Source organism: Bombina bombina, chromosome 12, assembly GCF_027579735.1.
Source record: "Bombina bombina isolate aBomBom1 chromosome 12, aBomBom1.pri, whole genome shotgun sequence".
Lineage (NCBI taxonomy): Eukaryota > Metazoa > Chordata > Amphibia > Anura > Bombinatoridae > Bombina > Bombina bombina.
In genome coordinates, this window is record NC_069510.1 from 24,824,362 (window position 1) to 24,845,611 (window position 21,250).

The 21,250-nt window shown below is 39.0% G+C and overlaps 1 protein-coding gene across 6 annotated transcripts in view; it reads right to left on the reverse strand.

Annotated features, from left to right (window-relative positions):
* RALGPS1 (Ral GEF with PH domain and SH3 binding motif 1) overlaps positions 1-21,250 on the reverse strand; it is a 1,173,485-nt gene that overhangs the window by 325,440 nt on the left and 826,795 nt on the right. For all 6 annotated transcript variants that reach the window (XM_053695590.1, XM_053695591.1, XM_053695594.1 and 3 more), the window contains one exon: positions 6,820-6,957. In XM_053695590.1, coding sequence (XP_053551565.1) covers positions 6,820-6,957 — 138 coding nt within the window. The remainder of the gene's footprint in view (positions 1-6,819; positions 6,958-21,250) is intronic.

Below are 21,250 nucleotides of genomic sequence, written 5' to 3' on the forward strand. Positions count from 1 at the left end.
AGAAACACAAGGAGTCCTTAAAAAGTCATCTTCGTTACACAAATGTCTGTCGCGGTATACACCTGATAAAACACCAGAATACGTGACTAGGCTGCAGCAGGAGAAACACAAGGAGTCCTTAAAAAGTCATCTTCGTTACACAAATGTCTGACGCGTTATACACCTTATAAAACACCAGAATACGTGATTAGGCTGCAGCAGGAGAAACACAAGGAGTCCTTAAAAAGTCATCTTCGTTACACAAATGTCTGTCGCGGTATACATCTGATAAAACACCAGAATACGTGACTAGTCTGCCGCAGGAGAAACACAAGGAGTCCTTAAAAAGTCATCTTCGTTACACAAATGTCTGTAGCGGTATACACCTGATAAAACACCAGAATACGTGACTAGGCTGCAGCAGGAGAAACACAAGGAGTCCTTAAAAAGTCATCTTCGTTACACAAATGTCTGACGCGTTATACACCTGATAAAACACCAGAATACGTGACTAGTCTGCAGCAGGAGAAACACAAGGAGTCCTTAAAAAGTCATCTTCGTTACACAAATGTCTGTCGCGGTATACACCTGATAAAACACCAGAATACGTGACTAGGCTGCAGCAGGAGAAACACAAGGAGTCCTTAAAAAGTCATCTTCGTTACACAAATGTCTGTCGCGGTATACACCTGATAAAACACCAGAATACGTGACTAGTCTGCAGCAGGAGAAACACAAGGAGTCCTTAAAAAGTCATCTTCGTTACACAAATGTCTGTCGCGGTATACACCTGATAAAACACCAGAATACGTGACTAGGCTGCAGCAGGAGAAACACAAGGAGTCCTTAAAAAGTCATCTTCGTTACACAAATGTCTGACGCGTTATACACCTGATAAAACACCAGAATACGTGACTAGTCTGCAGCAGGAGAAACACAAGGAGTCCTTAAAAAGTCATCTTCGTTACACAAATGTCTGTCGCGGTATACACCTGATAAAACACCAGAATACGTGACTAGGCTGCAGCAGGAGAAACACAAGGAGTCCTTAAAAAGTCATCTTCGTTACACAAATGTCTGTCGCGGTATACACCTGATAAAACACCAGAATACGTGACTAGTCTGCAGCAGGAGAAACACAAGGAGTCCTTAAAAATTCATCTTCGTTACACAAATGTCTGTCGCGGTATACACCTGATAAAACACCAGAATACGTGACTAGTCTGCAGCAGGAGAAACACAAGGAGTCCTTAAAAAGTCATCTTCGTTACACAAATGTCTGTCGCGGTATACACCTGATAAAACACCAGAATACGTGACTAGTCTGCAGCAGGAGAAACACAAGGAGTCCTTAAAAAGTCATCTTCGTTACACAAATGTCTTTTCGCGGTATACACCTGATAAAACACCAGAATATGTGACTAGTCTGCAGCAGGAGAAACACAAGGAGTCCTTAAAAAGTCATCTTCATTACACAAATGTCTGACGAGGTATACACCTGATAAAACACCAGAATACGTGACTAGTCTGCAGCAGGAGAAACACAAGGAGTCCTTAAAAAGTCATCTTCGTTACACAAATGTCTGTCGCGGTATACACCTGATAAAACACCAGAATACGTGACTAGTCTGCAGCAGGAGAAACACAAGGAGTCCTTAAAAAGTCATCTTCGTTACACAAATGTCTGTCGCGGTATACACCTGATAAAACACCAGAATACGTGACTAGTCTGCAGCAGGAGAAACACAAGGAGTCCTTAAAAAGTCATCTTCGTTACACAAATGTCTGTCGCGGTATACACCTGATAAAACACCAGAATACGTGACTAGTCTACAGCAGGAGAAACACAAGGAGTCCTTAAAAAGTCATCTTCGTTACACAAATGTCTGTCGCGGTATACACCTGATAAAACACCAGAATACGTGACTAGTCTGCAGCAGGAGAAACACAAGGAGTCCTTAAAAAGTCATCTTCGTTACACAAATGTCTGTCGCGGTATACACCTGATAAAACACCAGAATACGTGACTAGGCTGCAGCAGGAGAAACACAAGGAGTCCTTAAAAAGTCATCTTCGTTACACAAATGTCTGACGCGTTATACACCTTATAAAACACCAGAATACGTGATTAGGCTGCAGCAGGAGAAACACAAGGAGTCCTTAAAAAGTCATCTTCGTTACACAAATGTCTGTCGCGGTATACATCTGATAAAACACCAGAATACGTGACTAGTCTGCCGCAGGAGAAACACAAGGAGTCCTTAAAAAGTCATCTTCGTTACACAAATGTCTGTAGCGGTATACACCTGATAAAACACCAGAATACGTGACTAGGCTGCAGCAGGAGAAACACAAGGAGTCCTTAAAAAGTCATCTTCGTTACACAAATGTCTGACGCGTTATACACCTGATAAAACACCAGAATACGTGACTAGTCTGCAGCAGGAGAAACACAAGGAGTCCTTAAAAAGTCATCTTCGTTACACAAATGTCTGTCGCGGTATACACCTGATAAAACACCAGAATACGTGACTAGGCTGCAGCAGGAGAAACACAAGGAGTCCTTAAAAAGTCATCTTCGTTACACAAATGTCTGTCGCGGTATACACCTGATAAAACACCAGAATACGTGACTAGGCTGCAGCAGGAGAAACACAAGGAGTCCTTAAAAAGTCATCTTCGTTACACAAATGTCTGACGAGGTATACACCTGATAAAACACCAGAATACGTGACTAGTCTGCAGCAGGAGAAACACAAGGAGTCCTTAAAAAGTCATCTTCGTTACACAAATGTCTGTCGCGGTATACACCTGATAAAACACCAGAATACGTGACTAGTCTGCAGCAGGAGAAACACAAGGAGTCCTTAAAAAGTCATCTTCGTTACACAAATGTCTGTCGCGGTATACACCTGATAAAACACCAGAATACGTGACTAGTCTGCAGCAGGAGAAACACAAGGAGTCCTTAAAAAGTCATCTTCGTTACACAAATGTCTTTTCACGGTATACACCTGATAAAACACCAGAATACGTGACTAGTCTGCAGCAGGAGAAACACAAGGAGTCCTTAAAAAGTCATCTTCATTACACAAATGTCTGACGAGGTATACACCTGATAAAACACCAGAATACGTGACTAGTCTGCAGCAGGAGAAACACAAGGAGTCCTTAAAAAGTCATCTTCGTTACACAAATGTCTGTCGCGGTATACACCTGATAAAACACCAGAATACGTGACTAGTCTGCAGCAGGAGAAACACAAGGAGTCCTTAAAAAGTCATCTTCGTTACACAAATGTCTGTCGCGGTATACACCTGATAAAACACCAGAATACGTGACTAGGCTGCAGCAGGAGAAACACAAGGAGTCCTTAAAAAGTCATCTTCGTTACACAAATGTCTGTCGCGGTATACACCTGATAAAACACCAGAATACGTCACTAGTCTGCAGCAGGAGAAACACAAGGAGTCCTTAAAAAGTCATCTTCGTTACACAAATGTCTGTCGCGGTATACACCTGATAAAACACCAGAATACGTGACTAGGCTGCAGCAGGAGAAACACAAGGAGTCCTTAAAAAGTCATCTTCGTTACACAAATGTCTGTCGCGGTATACACCTGATAAAACACCAGAATACGTGACTAGTCTACAGCAGGAGAAACACAAGGAGTCCTTAAAAAGTCATCTTCGTTACACAAATGTCTGTCGCGGTATACACCTGATAAAACACCAGAATACGTGACTATTCTGCAGCAGGAGAAACACAAGGAATCCTTAAAAAGTCATCTTCGTTACACAAATGTCTGTCGCGGTATACACCTGATAAAACACCAGAATACGTGACTAGGCTGCAGCAGGAGAAACACAAGGAGTCCTTAAAAAGTCATCTTCGTTACACAAATGTCTGACGCGTTATACACCTTATAAAACACCAGAATACGTGACTAGGCTGCAGCAGGAGAAACACAAGGAGTCCTTAAAAAGTCATCTTCGTTACACAAATGTCTGTCGCGGTATACACCTGATAAAACACCAGAATACGTGACTAGGCTGCAGCAGGAGAAACACAAGGAGTCCTTAAAAAGTCATCTTCGTTACACAAATGTCTGTAGCGGTATACACCTGATAAAACACCAGAATACGTGACTAGGCTGCAGCAGGAGAAACACAAGGAGTCCTTAAAAAGTCATCTTCGTTACACAAATGTCTGTCGCGGTATACACCTGATAAAACACCAGAATACGTGACTAGGCTGCAGCAGGAGAAACACAAGGAGTCCTTAAAAAGTCATCTTTGTTACACAAATGTCTGACGCGTTATACACCTGATAAAACACCAGAATACGTGACTAGTCTGCAGCAGGAGAAACACAAGGAGTCCTTAAAAAGTCATCTTCGTTACACAAATGTCTGTCGCGGTATACACCTGATAAAACACCAGAATACGTGACTAGGCTGCAGCAGGAGAAACACAAGGAGTCCTTAAAAAGTCATCTTCGTTACACAAATGTCTGTCGCGGTATACACCTGATAAAACACCAGAATACGTGACTAGGCTGCAGCAGGAGAGATTTACGACACACATATAAACATGGCTTTTGCTCCAATCCGTAAAAATTCCAAAGGTATTTGTTTTCATTAAATCTGTGCACCTCCTACACCGGTGATCTCAATTCTGTATTTACACAGAGCTGAAAAAAGGGGACTTTTGTGGTCTAGAAGGATAGAATTTCAACATCTGGGGAAAACTTTCATCCTCCTCCAAATATATACATATTACAGTCTGCCAGAAACCTACTTTACAGAGACTTTCTTAATGCATTATCAAGGGCTACAAAATGGAAATTTGTGTCCTTTTCTGAACCCTAAGACAAAGCATCGGAAAACATTAATTTGTTACTCATTGTTTTTCTCAGGAGTAAACATAGAATTGTAGATATTTTTAAAGCCTTGTTTTATTTTCAGTGGTGAAGATCAACTGTGCGGTGTTGTAGAACAACAAGTAGTCTACGCATTGTTTACCTCTAAAAATGTTCTCAATTACTCAACAGAATATTGTGTAGCCAACAAGCTCAAGAAATGCAAAGCATATAATCTTCTGGCTCCTTTCTGTTTTCTAATTGTACCACAACTATCTGATAGACAATTCTTTTCCATCTATTTTGACCACTGCTTTGATTTATACAAGATTTAAAAACACAAAAAAAACCGTACAAATCAATTGGTTACAAAGATAAACATATGGGATTCTATTCCATTAAAGGGACACAAATTTACTTCCATTATCAAATTCTGCACAGTCTTTTTTTATTCACACTTTCTGGGGAACAAGATTCTACGGAGCATGTGCACAAGCTCATGGGTATACATATACTACTCTGTGATTGGCTGATGTCTGTCACATGATACAGGGCGCTGGAAAATGGGAGAAAAAAATAAAATTTGTCAGAAAATTATGTAATTCTACTGCATTGCATTGATTGGTCCTTTAAGAATCGTTGTGCATAAAGTATCAGATAATTGTTTTCAATTTAAACCCAATATAATCTGTTTGAAAAACTCACATTAATTCCCTTATCAGAAGCTTTTCAAATGCATTAGTGGCTTGGGAATATCCCCTATACTTTTTATAGCAGACAATATAGTATTCCAGGTGCTTTTCCAGAGCATTTTTAAAAGGTTTTTGAACTATTCAATGTCTAAATATAGGGTTTACTGAAAACCCATTCTTGCCTGTTTTGAGTGTTATTTCTTGTTAGTTTATGTTAATTGTAAAGGCCATGTACATATGTCGATTAACAAATAATGTCTTAAAGGGACATTAAACCCAACATTTTTCTTTCATAATTCAGATAGAGAATACAATTTTTAAAACGTTTCCAATTTACTTCTAGTATCAAATTTATTTCATTCTCATGTTATTATTTGTTGAAGAGATACCTAGGTAGATAGCGTACACATGCATGCACTACATGACAGGAAATAATGCTGCCATCTTGTGTCCCTGCTAATGTATAACATTGTTGCAAAACTGCTGCCATATGCTGCTGCAGACACGTGCACACGCTTGAGCTTACATTTCTGCTTTTCAACAAAGGATAAAAAGAAAACAAAGAAAATATGATAATAGACGTAAATTAGAAAGTTGTTTAAAATGTTGTGTTCTATCTGAATCATGAAAGAAAAAATGGGTTTTATGTCCCTTTAAATAAAAAGTGAAATGCGTTGATCAAACCACATGTTTAACCAGTGAAGCTTGTACTCAAATTAAAGGTTATCACCAGAAGTTCAAAAAAGGGCCATAATAGTTGAAAAATGACATGCGCTAATTTGTAATATAATTATCAGACTATCGAACCTGCACTACTGTGTGTGTTTTACCTCCACAAAGGGGTTAAACACAAAGTAGAAGTACCTCTAGGGACCCAAGGGGCACTGCTGGTCCCAAGCAGAAACCACTTCTGAACCAATCAGCAGTGCTAGTCGCACAGTTTAGATGTGGAACAAGAGCTGCTGATTGGATTAGTGGCAGTTTGTAAAACTAGTAAAAAAAAAAAAAAGGAAGTTGAGACCAAATTGGTTAACGCTTTTCAGCAGCAGTTAAAACCAATTATTTAAACTTGCCTTAAATATGTAACATATGTAAGTAATATAATTTTGAAAAAAGGATACAAGAAACTTTGTAAGGATTAATGAATATATGAACACGTATTTTTGTTGGTTACTTACGCACTGCACTCATTGCCTTCTAATCGTATTAAAAACAGAAAAATAATGTAAAATGACAGTCACAACATAGACAGACAATTCTACGAGAAAGACCAAGATTGATACTAACCATAGCCACATGACACTTGCAAGTCGGAGATTATCCGTAAAATATTGTTCATTTGATTGGATCGCTGTTCATTTTCCATGATGCTGCCAGACGCAGGATATGCAGAGTCGATATAAATAATATCCAGAAGATAAATACCTGAAACAACAAACAAGATAAGTGACGTTAGACATAATGGTCAGTATCGATCATGCGTAGAACACACGGTAACTACCAAAAACGTATTTGTATGTTATTCTGGGTTACTCTATCTTAAAATATGGGTCATAATGGGACATTCCAGTATTAGAATAAAATAAAAAAGCTATATTTTGTTAGATCATGTCATTTTTAAACAAATCCACTTCTCCTACTAAATTACAAATGGAAGTGTTGTTGATATCGCAGGGCCGCACTCAGAATATCGCAGTTGTGAGTTATGTGTCACATTCAAGCGCAGCACATTACAGAGCTAAACAATTTACTGCAATTGAGGACCTGAAGTAAAGTGTTAAGGCTAAAATAAAAGTATAATAAAATGCATATACAGCTGATTACAATTAAGTATTTTATATATATTCAGTGTGAAATAAAGGTTCATTAATTAAATGTGATATGATATATGACAAGGTGTTTGACTGGAAAGGGCTAAAAGGTGTGTGTATATTTATATATATATATATATATATATATATATATATATATATATATATATAGAGAGAGAGAGAGAGAGAGAGAGAGAGAGAGAGAGAGAGCCTGAGGAAGGGGGTGAACCCCAAAACATTGCTCTGCCCGTACTGCTGCCTATGAAGTAAAGTGATTTTGAATCTGATTACCTGAGTGTCTGCCTCATTTCTCACTATATATATATTTATCAGAGGAAGGGACAGTATTTGGTCACAAAATTGTCACAAAATAAAACCTATTGTCACAGATGTCAGAAAACCAGCGAGTGCTTTATTCTACAATTTATATTTGACTACTATTACAGCACCCTGGCGGATACTGTTTGATGGTGGGAGTGCATACACTATAGTACCTTGGAGTTATGTATATAAATATATATATATACTAATGATTAACTAGATTTAATCTCTACAAAAGAGTTAAGCACATAAATAAAGTTGTGCACTCAGAGTGCTTCTGTGCCATTCAATGATACTATGGAGCTTATATTTGGCTCAGAAGTCTTGTCCTTTACAAACACAACAATTTCACTACATTGCGCCTGGGTGTGAGACTTGCAGGGGATAAAATATAGTGGAAAATTGCGAATAAAGATTGCGCTTATCAATAAAGTAACAAGGTCTTGTTGATAAGCATGATTAAGTGTGTTATTACACAGTAGCAACCACATGATAAATCAGATTTTCTGCTATGCATATTTATTTATTTATTTCTAAAATATTTTACCAGGAAGGATACATTGAGATTTCTCTCGTTTTCAAGTATGTCCTGGGTATAGAGTGCATTATCAATAAAGTAACAAAGTCTTGTTGAGAAGCATGATTAAGATATTCAAGTCTGTATGAGACATCCTAACATTTGGGTTGTACAGTGCAGTATCGTCACACAGATTTTCATCTGTTCCATTCACATCAGCCACTTTCAGGTTTGGCCAGAGAAGACCATTAAGTGCATCCTCTCTGGATCAAGTCACTTTTTCCTGCCGCACTCCTAACTTGTGGTCAAACGAATCCCTTTTACCTGTATCTGCCACACTATAATTACATACTGTGCTGCCCTCTTTGGTTAATTTGTCAGCTATCTAATGGTTTTGAAAGTTATATTCCTGGAAATTTGGAACCACATTTTGTGGAAAGTACATTTTGTCATTACTATGGTAGAAACCGTGGTGCGTCAATGTGACTTTTGTTCCCTGTAAATTCTAAATGGAAAAGTTTTTTTGTTAAAAAAGAAGTTTTTCCTCTCATCCCGATAAATCAACTTGTGGGATAGAACAAACAGTCAGAAAGTCAAAAGGACACTTTTTTTGTAGACTTAATTGTTATTCAGATCTGGCAATAATACCGAGTTTACGTCTTCAAATTTTGACACTAAACGCAGAGTATTTTCACCTGGTTAGTTTTAAAGGTTATAATGGATAAAACACAATAATGAATTCAAAAAACTCTGGACACGTACAGTATAGGAAAAAGCTGTCAGGGTCTGGAAGGCTCAAGAGAAATCTGAGGAAGTGGTACAGAAATGGTAAGTAATTTCTAATGAAGTATAACAAATATGTACATTATAAGCACTACAATATATTAAAATAAATAATTACATAAAATCGAATAATCTTGCAAGATACACTGCACCACAATCACAAAAAGTGTTTGAGAAGGCAAAATTATTATTATTGGTTATTTGTAGAGCGCCAACAGATTCCGCAGCGCTATTTACTAACCCATACATAGCAAATTAATTTGCAAATCACTTTATCTATGGCTGTCTGCGCTTCAGTGATTGATAAAAGGGACAGTAAAATCAAACAAACTTTTATTATTTAGATAGAACATGCAATTTTCTTTTCCAATTCACTTCTATTATCAAATTTGCTTCGTTCTTTTGGTATCCTTTTTTGAAAAGCATACCTAGGCAGTCTCTGGAACAGCAATGCATTGCTGGGTTTACATAGTTTAACATAATGAATTATTTGCAGCCGTTAACTGTTAAAATTTCCCATAGAACTAATTGCACTAGAAGTAAACTTTTTGTGCGATTCGCGTTGCGCTGGTAATATGAGTTGAAAGTAAAATATTATCCCACATGCACTAACCTGATGCGCGCAAAAAGCCGAACTTACAAAATCGTGAGCGTGATAACCAATTCTCCCATAGATGTCAATGGAGCAGAAAAAGTGGAAAAAACCTAACACCCTCCTCGCGCAAACCCGATCTCATATTCTCATGTGCGCTAACCCGACATGAAAATATGAATATTTCACATTCCAATGGTCTTCACATAGCAGAATATGTTCTATTTATTCAAAAACACACATTTCTACATACAGTATATCTCATGGTATTTTGGTACAATATATATATATATTCATACACCTATATATATATCTACTTGTGAAATATTTACAGTAAATACACAGTATAACACTTACTTAACACAATATGATCTTTTATGTTTTCCTCTTCTCTTATTAGATGTTGGTATTATGAGAGTAACTGTACTTTGTAATGAATTTTTTATGCGTTTCGTGACACTTTTTTGTTTCACTAAACAGTTAACCACAGCTCTGAGGACGCGGTAATCATTCAACCGTAAATCGTGATTGCGCTCAAGAGATTGTGTTTACATTCAACTTGTAATATCAGCGCAATTTAACCCGCACGCAAAACTCGATATCGCTTGAGTGCAAACGTTTGTGCTCCACTCGTAATTTGGCCCTTAATGAGTAACGTCTCTTGCCAGTTTACATAGTACAGATGTTTTTTTTATGTAGTCCTTCCTAAATATCAGTAAGGTTTAGTATAGGAATTGATAACCTATAATTTGCACCGTTTACACTACACAGATAGCATTTAATGACAGCAGAACTAGCCAATAATTACTTCTCACAAAAGTAGACTGCAAGGCACAAAGATGGGGAAATGTGTGTGCAAAATGAAAAGAAAAAAAAAGGTTTACAATAATAAAAAACAAACAAAAAGACACTCTCCAAACTATCACTATTCAGCAAAGCTCTCAGACCTTTAGTAATCCATGTCAAAGAATCAATCGCAGGTAAAGGCTGAATATGTGTTTATGTGCGGTTTTCATGTGGAAGATAAAAAATACGGCTTTTTTTTTTTTACTTTGAGTAAACTATGAGTTTTTCATGGGCTGGCAAAACGGAATGCGGACTTATGAAAACTGGGCCATATATATGGAAGCTGATGACAAATTGTGTGAAGCGCTAATTTTTACACTTTACAACTGCCAATTATCAGCAACTATGTAAATGCGGCATGAGGTAGGCTCAGGAGTGTGCACGTGTATTGAGCAGTATATGACAGCAGTGGTTGGAACAATGTTATAGTTGTAGTGCTTTAAGGAATGTAAATGCATGGAAAGGATCTAGATTTCAAAAAAGGAGACTGAGTGAAACAGGATAATCTGACGCTTTAATTTGCACACCCACGCCCCTTTAATGCCATATGAGCTATAATTTTCCATTACCGCAGCTCAGACTTTAGACGCTAAATAGACAAAAAATGATATCTTTCAGGCTTGTCTTGTAACGTATACATCAGATATCTAAGTTTCCACGTACAGAACCTCATGATGAACTTTGCGGTCTACGCGTGTTGGTTTAGGGTCCATTAGGAGGTGTTTGGGAGCATTTCTGTTAAAAGCAGGAAAATGTGTTCTCTTGGACTAAACACAGCATATTTGTGGTCAGATAGATGTTTTTGTAGCTTTTAACATATCTAGTGGAAAGTGCCGGCCTTCACCTGAGTAAAAATATATCTGCCTTTAATAGCAATGAGCACTTCTTGATTGCGCCCGCAGAAGTCTATTTATATACTTAAAGCAGTGCATTTAAATGCACACTGAAGTTCTCACCGAGCTCTGCAAAAGTCTACATATACCCTGAGATACTTCATTATACTTCTATAATTATGTCTTCAGTTCTGAACACACTTTCTACATCTGTTATAACTATATGAATGCACTACTATAGTTTCTATTTATGTTAAAGCTATATTAAAGGGACACTAATCCCACATTTTTTCTTTCATGATTCAAATAGAGCAGCAATTTTGAGCAACTTTTTAATTTACTCCTATTATCAATTGTTTTCTGTTGTCTTGCTATCTTTATTTAAAAAGCAGGTATTTTAAAGCTTAGGAGTTAGTCCATTTTAGGTTCAGCACCCTGGATAGCGCTTGCTTATTGGTGGCTACATTTTGCAAACCAATAATCAAGCATAACCCAGGATCTGAACCAAAAATGGGATGGCTCTTAAGCTTTACATTTCTGTTTTTTAAATAAAGATAGCAAGAGAACGAAGAAAAAAACATAAATTATGCTTACCTGATAATTTTCTTTTCTTCTGATGGGAAGAGTCCACAGCTGCATTCATTACTTTTGGGAATTCAGAACCTGGCCACCAGGAGGAGGCAAAAACACCCCAGCCAAAGGCTTCAAATACCTCCCCCACTTCCCTCATCCCCCAGTCATTCTGCCAAGGGAACAAGGAACAGTAGGAGAAATATCAGGGTGGAAAAGGTGCCAGAAGAACAAAAATTTACTGCCGCCTCATATACAAATCGCGGGAGGGAGCTGTGGACTCTTCCCGTCAGAAGAAAAGAAAATTATTTTCAGGTAAGCATAATTTATGTTTTTCTTCTTCCACAGCTGCATTTATTACTTTTGAGAAAACAATACCCAAGCTATAGAGGACACTGAATGCAAACACAGGGCAGGTACAATAATGTGGCCCCTTCGAAAGGCACCACAGCCTGAAATTACCGACACCCTACAAAAAAACTAAAAACGAAAAGGGGAAAAAAAAACAGAAGCCCAGGTAACTGTTACACCACCTGCAAAGCCGTGCTAGAGACCACTAAGACCCAGAGTCTGCTGAGCACAAAAGCCTTTGAGGACCCAGCCCTGCAGCTCTCGACTCCCACAAAAGTACCCCCGACCTAAAGGGCAAGAACCTCTAGCAACCCCCAAAGGGAGAATAGAGAATCCTCTAAGAGATCCAAAGGACCATCCAACAAGGGTTTAAAATCAAAACTTTGAACAAACCCAAGTTTGCCACAAGACAAACTCCGAAGAGGACAAAGACAAGAATTATAAGGCCATACTCCAGAAAAAACATCACTATGATGACCAGAGGGACACCCTCATATTCCCAACACAGCACCATACCATATATGGTGGTCCAAAAAACTGCAAGATTCCCATTGCCTCATAGACAAGTCGAACCATCCGGCTAGACAAGCTAGACAAACAGACAGGATAATTTGCCTAGCAGACAAAAAAGAGCTCTTCCATGAGAACACAGAGTCACCTAAAAACAAGAACTCGCGATGACCAAAGTCCAGGTAGCAAAGTTGACCCTAAGTCATCGTAGGACCTCATCTCACCGAGAAGAGCCAAAAATACTGGGCAGCAGCTCCCGTCCAGAGAAATTCTGACTCCAAGGAGCGTCCCATCCCAGCTGCAGATGCCACCAGTAGAGAGATGGACATCAAAAGCCCCCCCACCAAAGGGGAGAACAGACTTCATAAAAGTACATGGTCAACACTACATAGAGCAAACCAATCTCTGACCTTCACTCCAAGGTAACAGTCCCAGCCCAAAGACTAGTTAAAGACCTAAGACAGGTCCACCCCGACCTTTGGGAGAAAAAAGATAGATCCACAAGGAATCAAAACCCCAGAGTAGAGCTCTGACCACTACTTAAAAACTGGCATGCTACCATGAGCCATGACAGGAATTTCGTGCTCTGGGCCCAGAACCCCTACACTGTTGCCTTCCATAAAGAAGGAACACTCCCAAGGGAAAGGAAGTACACAAGAAAGGGAAAAGATCTTCTGATGCGAGAAAAACAAGGACCCACAGGCCTTCATGGATATTGAGGTACCTCCAAATCGAGGAGAGCAACACAAGCACCCATCCCCCACCATAGGTGAGAAGAGGAGGAAGAAAATAAATGTAACCACCCTACCAATAGAGGCAAGATCAAATTGCCAGCCGAGTTGATACAATAACTGGAAGTCTACCAGGAAGCATTAGATGCCCGTGAAAGAGACCTGAAACTTAAGCCTCAAGCAGCTATTAATCTCCCATGAGAGTCAAAACACCACGTCCCCTCAAGGGACCCACGGGAGATCCAAACCCTAAGGTTAAATGGAATCACCCATGCCCGTTCCAGGAAAGAGACATGGTCCTAAGCCAGAGTCCTCGAGAACGGGACCAATCGCAAGATCTAACCACCTGAGGAACCCATAAGCAGCCTCCTATGGTTAGGGGTGCACCCAAGACCGAGCCTTCCACCATCTAAGACCCCAGACATAGAGTACCAGCAACAGCCTCAAACCCAAGAGTCTAAAAAACTCCTGACCGGAAAATGGCAACCACATCAGATCATAAGGTAATCCTTTGTAGACAGGCTTAACCACCTGATCTACACGCTGGTGTATATAAATGGTCATTATCTTTACCCCAGAAAGGCAAAGGTCTGTATCTGACCCCTGACCTCCTACTCGCAAGCCCAAAGGCAAGAGAGGGAGTCTAAAGACCACGGTATGACAAGGGGCAGTTCCTAGATTAAGAAGACAACAGTCTCCAGAGATCTTCCCAGGATTGGACTCCCAAAAATCCTGTAACAGGAATAACAATGGGAGCCTCGCCGCTCCTGGCAGAAAGGATGGGGTGATTCAACCCCCTGCACTCCAAGCACTAGAGCAAATGAGACGCTGTAAAAAGGAAGAAGGACATGCCCGCACTTCCAGACACAGATGACCCAACCCAAGACGGGAAGAAAAGGAGACTCCGCCACCGCCAAAAGGAATGTGACTAGGCTAAAAGAGTCAACAACCAGAAGTTACCGAAAGGGAAAACGTAAATCGTCCACCACCTGGAATATTAGACCTCCGAAGGTCATACACATCTCCAAACCCTAAAGGAATGTGAATGTGAGGGACCTTTAGAAACCACAATGATGTCTTAAAAAGTCGATCACTTATCCCAAAGCAAATTGAAAGACGACGACCAACTAAAATCAGAGCTCACAACCTTCCTTCTAGAAGCCTTGGATCTACGCACTAGGACTCCATAATTCGTAGTTGGATCCGAGCCCGGAGTCCATATCAATAGGCCAAAGTGACATTCAGAATCCGACAGGATAATCAGCACCTTGAGGGTGACATGAACCCAAGGAACAGCAGATAGCGCCTGTCCAGTACCTGCCTGGTACAAGAACACTCCAGAACTTTCTAAGATCTAAGAAAAATCGACCCGAAGGTTCGATAATATGAACTAGAAACATAACTTTGTTCTTAATCAAAAGTATGCAACTTCCGAGGAAGTGCCCAAGCAACCACAAAATCGCAAGTATCAGTTCCAGAGAAAGAACATTCACAAAACGGAAATTATATCAGACATGAGCTTTAAAAACAAATCAAATACATCCTAAAATAAAAGTAAGGCAGCACCCACGGGTGAACGCCCAAGGAGAATGAGTACGCCAACAGGACCAGCCGATCAGAAGCCCCATTCACTGAAGCTCAGAACTGGAACCGATACATAAAAGAAAGAAAAACTGAGACGTCAAGTAGATTAGCTTCATCCCAAAACGTCTAACCCAGCTTGCCATCCAGCATCTAAGGCCGAGGATCCCTCGGCCCACTAGGACTGGAATCCTCCAGCACTGCCAAAACATGTCTTAGTTGGACACGAAGATGTGCCAGCCTATAACGGAAGGCAAAATTATCCCTCACCGGATCGATAGGCAACCCCGGCCCAGAGGTTGGGGCTCCTGAAGCTTTAGAGGCCAACGTTTCACTAGAAGGCTGAACTGAATCAGGCGATCACACGCCCGATGGGCCCTGGTTGACAGAACACGGAAAGTACCTTAAAAATATTTCACTTGGGAGATAAAAATGAGTCAGCGCCATAGATATGGCCATGCTGAACCGTGCCGTAAACTCTGAAGGAAACAAGCCACCTTCCGGAGAAGGAGTAAAGGCGATAGGGACACCTGCTTGCGTAGCAAAGGAAGGTTCTGGGGCTCGCGACTCACAGGACATGAAATCCTCGGGGGTGGATGGCTCAACGCACTCTAAGTTCCCTGATTCGGAAGAAGAGAGTACTCTAGAATGGCAATCGGAACATAACTGATGGGCATGGATAACCCAGGCCATTTCATATTCATCATAAGACGCATTCTCCGAATCTGAGATATCCGTTTTCTAAAAAAATCAGAATCCTTCATAACTTTGGGATTACAAAAATGACAAACACTAACCGGCACCCCCAATGGCTGAGGCACTCACCACCTCCTGTGAACCAGACAACTAACAAGCAGACTCTCTCTGTCACTAGACAGTCAGAATACAGAAGTGGAAAACAATGTAAACGCACCCGGTCACGAGGTGCACTATGCAAGTCACAAAAAGATCATGTAAATCTAAAGAGATTGCGCCAACGGATGATAAGGCCTTTATGTTCGAAAAGCCATGAGCCTAAGAATAACTACACATTAGCAGATAGAACCACATAACAAACATGATTAAAGTCCCCCTGTTCAATAACCCCCCTCAGGAGATATTAACCCATGATTCCTTTTTTTAAGATAAAAGGAGTTCCACTGGGACCCTACATTGTTTCATTAACATTACATTCACATATCGAAATAAAATGAAACGATCTTACCGGAATCTGCGCCATGGACCAGAAACACGGCCCTTCAAGTGTGACAGATAGTAGCCTCCCTTCTGACATGGACATGAGTGAATAAAGGCAGGCAGCGAAACTCGTCAGCACTGATTGCCAAGGAGCTGTTAATATGAGTCGGGATGGTTTTGCAGAAAGACTCTCCCTGCATCTCTGGACCCTAACCTTCATCCATGCTCTCACTGAGAGGCTGACAGGATTACTTAAAACTCCAGTCCCATTTCGAAGAGTACTACCCTCCATAAAAGACTATCTTTAAACTTCTGACACTTCCCTGCCAACCTCCTGTGATGAAAGGCAAAAAATGACTGGGGGATAAGGGAAGTGGGAGAGGTATTTGAAGCATTTGGCTGGGGTGTCTTTGCCTCTTCCTGGTGGCCAGGTTCTGAATTTCAAAAAGTAATGAATGCAGCAGTGGACTCTTCCCATTTAAGAAGAAAATTGATAATAAGAGTAAATTAGAAAGTTGCCTAAAATTACTGCTCTATCTGAATCATGAAAGAAAAAATGTAGGTTTAGTGTCCCTTTAATGTAATACTATAATAGTTAAAATAATCCAAATAAGAGGGAGTTAAAGGGACATGCCACCCACATTTTTTTCTTTTATGATTTAGAAAGAGAATGCAATTTTAAACATCTTTCTAATTTACTTATATTATCTAATTTGTTTTATTCTCTTGATATTCTTTGATGAAAAGCATATCTAGATATGCTCACTAGCTGCTGATTGGTTGCTGCACATAGAAGCATCCTGTGATTGGCTCACCATGTGCATTGCTTTTTCTTCAAATAAGGATATTTAAAAAATGAAGCAAAATAAATTATGGAAGTAAATTGTAATGTTGTTTAAATTTCTATTCTCTATCTGAATCATGAAAGAAAGATTTTGGGTTTAGTGGCCCTTTAAATAAAAGGACATAAAAATCCAAATAAAACTATCATGGTTCGGAAAGAAATTTTTCATTGTACTTCTGTTATGAAAATTACTTCATTCTCTTGCTGTCCTTAGTTGAAAAGCAGGTAGTTAGGCTCAGGAGCATCAAAATGGTAATTGTGGCTATGCACATGTTTCTTGTCAATGGCTCAAGTATATGTTCATCTACCTCCCAGTAGTGCAATGCTGTTTAGTAGCTGACTTTAACCTTTGCAGAGGTTACATATATATATATATATATGAAAGCAACAAAGAAATAATAAAATTAGCGCATTCGAGGATATTTTTTTGCGCTTTTAAGTCCCTTTAATAAAATGAAAGATTTCCTGAGCTTATTATAAGTAACAACAGTTAAAACATCATTTTTTTTGATAAATCTATAGTAAATAAGCAGAATGTTTTAAGCACAGTTTTACAGTCTAGGGGCATATCCATTGAAAGACATCTTGGGGGTGTGTATTAGATATGTGCATTTGTCTGTTTTGTGATTCAGACAGAACATACAATTTTGAACAACTTTCCAATGTACTTATAGTATTAGATTTGCTTCATTCTCTTGGTATCCTTTGTTGAAAGAGCAACAACACACCACTAGGAACACGCTGAACATATCAGCTGAGCCAATGACAAGAGGCATGTATGTGCAGCCACTAATTAGCATCTAGCTCTCAGTAATGCACTGCTGCTACAGAGCCTACCTATGTGCGATTTTCAACAAATGATACCAAGAGAACAAACCAAATTAAATTAGAGAAGCAAATTTAAAAGTTATTTAAAACTGCATGTTTTTTCCTATCCATGAAGATTTTATTTTGACTTTACTGTCCCTTTAAGGACAGGTATAAATGATCACAGAATCAGTATCTTGCAGTGTGAGATCTGCAGGACACACTCAAGACTCTCCGGGGGCTGTAGAAAAACTAAACATTTTGGGTTTAAATAATAGGGGAAAAGGCAAAATAAAGTACATTACAAAGCTGTTTTTAATATACATAATTAGGCATTTTATGGGACATTAAATATTGAGTATTTTCCCTGTGTGTAGTTTATACCTAAACTTTATGCCAAAATAAGAGCAATGAAGATTAGAAAAGCTAAAATACTGTTAAAGGGACACTCTAGTCAAAAATAAACTCTCATGATTCAGATAGGGCATGTAATTTTAAACAACTTTCCAATTTACTTTTATCATTAATTTTGCTTCATTCTCTTGGTATTCTTAGTTGATAGCTAAACCTATAAGGTTCATATGCTAATTTCTTATCCCTTGAAGGCCACCTCTTATCTGGATGCATTTTGACAGTATTTCACAACTAGTTCATGTGTATCATATAGATAACATTGTGCTCAGGCCCGTGGAGTTACCTAGGAGTCAGCACTGATTGGCTAAAATGCAAATCTGTCAAAAGAGCTGAAATAAGGGGGCAGTCTGCAGAGGCTTAGCTACAAGGTAATCCAAGAGGTAAAAAGTGTATAAATATAACCGTGTTGGTTATGCAAAACTGGGGCATGGGTAATATAGAGATTATCTATCTTTTTAAACAATAACAATTCTGGTTTAGACTGTCCCTTTAAATCCTCAGAAAACAAACACAATTCTCTGCAATGAAGGAAACACACAGAAAAAAACATCTAATTATTACTCACACTAAGAATGTGGAAGTGATTGGTCATGCAGATTATGGAGCTAAGCATTAAATATGTCCCAAATCTACAGTGCTTTGCCCTATTACATAGTAAAGGAGAATACCAATGAAATTATAAAGGCACAGCAGTGCATTTCTAATCCGATCAGACACATTTTTGTAACATATTTACTTTTCTTTTGGCATTCTCCTTCTGCACCTGCTGCAAGTGCCAATGATGCCAGGGACTTGCTGCAAGACAATGTGAGTGTATTCAGCCAACCACCGCATCACCAGAGAGAGGTTAGCGCTGCACAATTTGTTGGCACTCTACAGATAAATGAAATAAAGGGGACTTAAACGCAGAATATAGTAACCCATATATTATGAGTAGCAAAATGTTTTATAATTACTTTTATTTATTTAGTTTGCTTTTTAGATTGAACACCTGTGTTTTATTTATACGCTATTCCAGAGAGGCTGGTGTAAATGGTACAGGAAGCAAAACTATTAGCCTTGTGCATGCTACACAGCTGTGCCTATTTGGCCACAACTGAGGGATTGTGATTATTCTGTATCCCTGTAGCAAAAGCCATAGTAAATAAGGGTGCAGAGGTCACAATTGCAACTGGGCCCCTAAGGGTGGGGGCCCAGCTTAAAAAAAAAAAAAAAAAAAAACCGTTGACCTGCCGCTGCCTGCACTGATATAACCAGTGGAACAAGCAAATTACAGACCTTGTTACTACAGCATGGGGGGAGGAGGTAAACAGTGTCAGTCTATACAGTACCACTATATACAGTACGGGGGGCTGGACTATGTCACAGACTACTGTGGTCACTTTATAAAGTACTGGAGCGGGTATGGTCAGGCCAGCCATCTCACCGGCAGATTACAGACTGTGTCACTAACTCACTATATACCGTACTGGTGGGTTAAACAGTGTCACTATATACAGTAATAGGGGTCAGACCATCTCACAGACTGTGGGCACAGGGTACCTCCTTTTGCAGACATGTAATCTGATTCACATTGGGGTTTTTTTTGTTAAATGTTAAAAAAAAAAAAAAAAAAAAAAAAAGATATCTATCAAATTCACTTTTTTTTTTTTTTTTGGGGGGGGCCTTAGATTCTTGCACCTGAGCCCTGTGGTTTCTAGTTACGTCTCTGGGTAACAGTACATGTTAACACTAACTTATCAAAGCCTTTGTGAGCTTACACGTTGCATTTTAAGTGAATAATTTGCTCAACAGACAAATGAAAGACTTAGATATTCATGATGCGAGAGCCTTATCTGTGACTGATGAGCAGACTATGAGATTATTTTCACCAAGGTAACAGATAGAACCACAGGATATATCAGACCAAGACATCAAGGTTACAAACAGGTAACACATTGTTACAAATATTTGAGGGATTTAGTCATGAGTTCAGACTGCACATGACTAATCAAAAGGTGAGAAATGGTTCCTGACAGGGAGCTTTGTCAGCTATCTCACAAGCATACAAAGGGCCACAGAAACCCCTATATCTTCTGTTTGCAATTTGTCAACACCATGAACATCTGTTAAACATCCTGCTTGTGTGCAACAGAGGTGACCAGGCAGCAGATGCACCATTACACACTTACAGGTTATTCATAAAAACTTGTCATTCCACCACTCTTGTTTTTGTACTACCATTTGGTTTTCTTATCAAAACAAAAAAATAAACATTATAGGCAGCCCTACTTTATTTATTTTTTTCATATTACAGTTTTTTTTAAATTTATAAATTGTAGTGTTTCCCTCTTTAGTGAGATCAAACCAGATCAGAAACAAGAAAAGGTCTTATTTATTAGCAGGTAACGCATACAACATAGATTTCGCTATAAACTCACTCTTTCCATGTTATCAGCAAGCATCACTAACTACGGTGTGTTGAGAGTGTCAAACTTCCTGACAAAGCAAAAGGATTAGCAAGCGTCAGTATACACCAACCAGCTCAATGGATTTTGCTAATAATATATTGCTGCAAGTACCGATATGCATAAGAACCGAAATAAAATATTCACAACACAAAAATGAATAGGTGCTTCAAGTGAAAGAAACATACAAATTTAAAATGAAATAATACTCTATATCATATGGATCTGTATGTAAAACCCGATTGTACTCAATAGTCAAAATCCATTTGTGACTTTTAATGTTAACAATCCTGTTAAGTAGGAGCTGCAATTCTGTGTATCCAATCCTCAATATGTGAATATGTAAAAGTCTATATAGGGATGTACAACTATAAATATCCTAGATGCATCACATAAACCTGCTGTTCTACACTTATAATATGTCAATATCAACAAACCAACCCATAATCCAAAAGTGAAATTGTACAATACTAATATCTAGATTATCTCAGTGGTGTCTACTAAGAACAAAAGAAATAGGCAACTTTGGGAAAATAACTGTATATATTCCAGCTGTGCCTTAATTCTGAGTGTATACATCATAA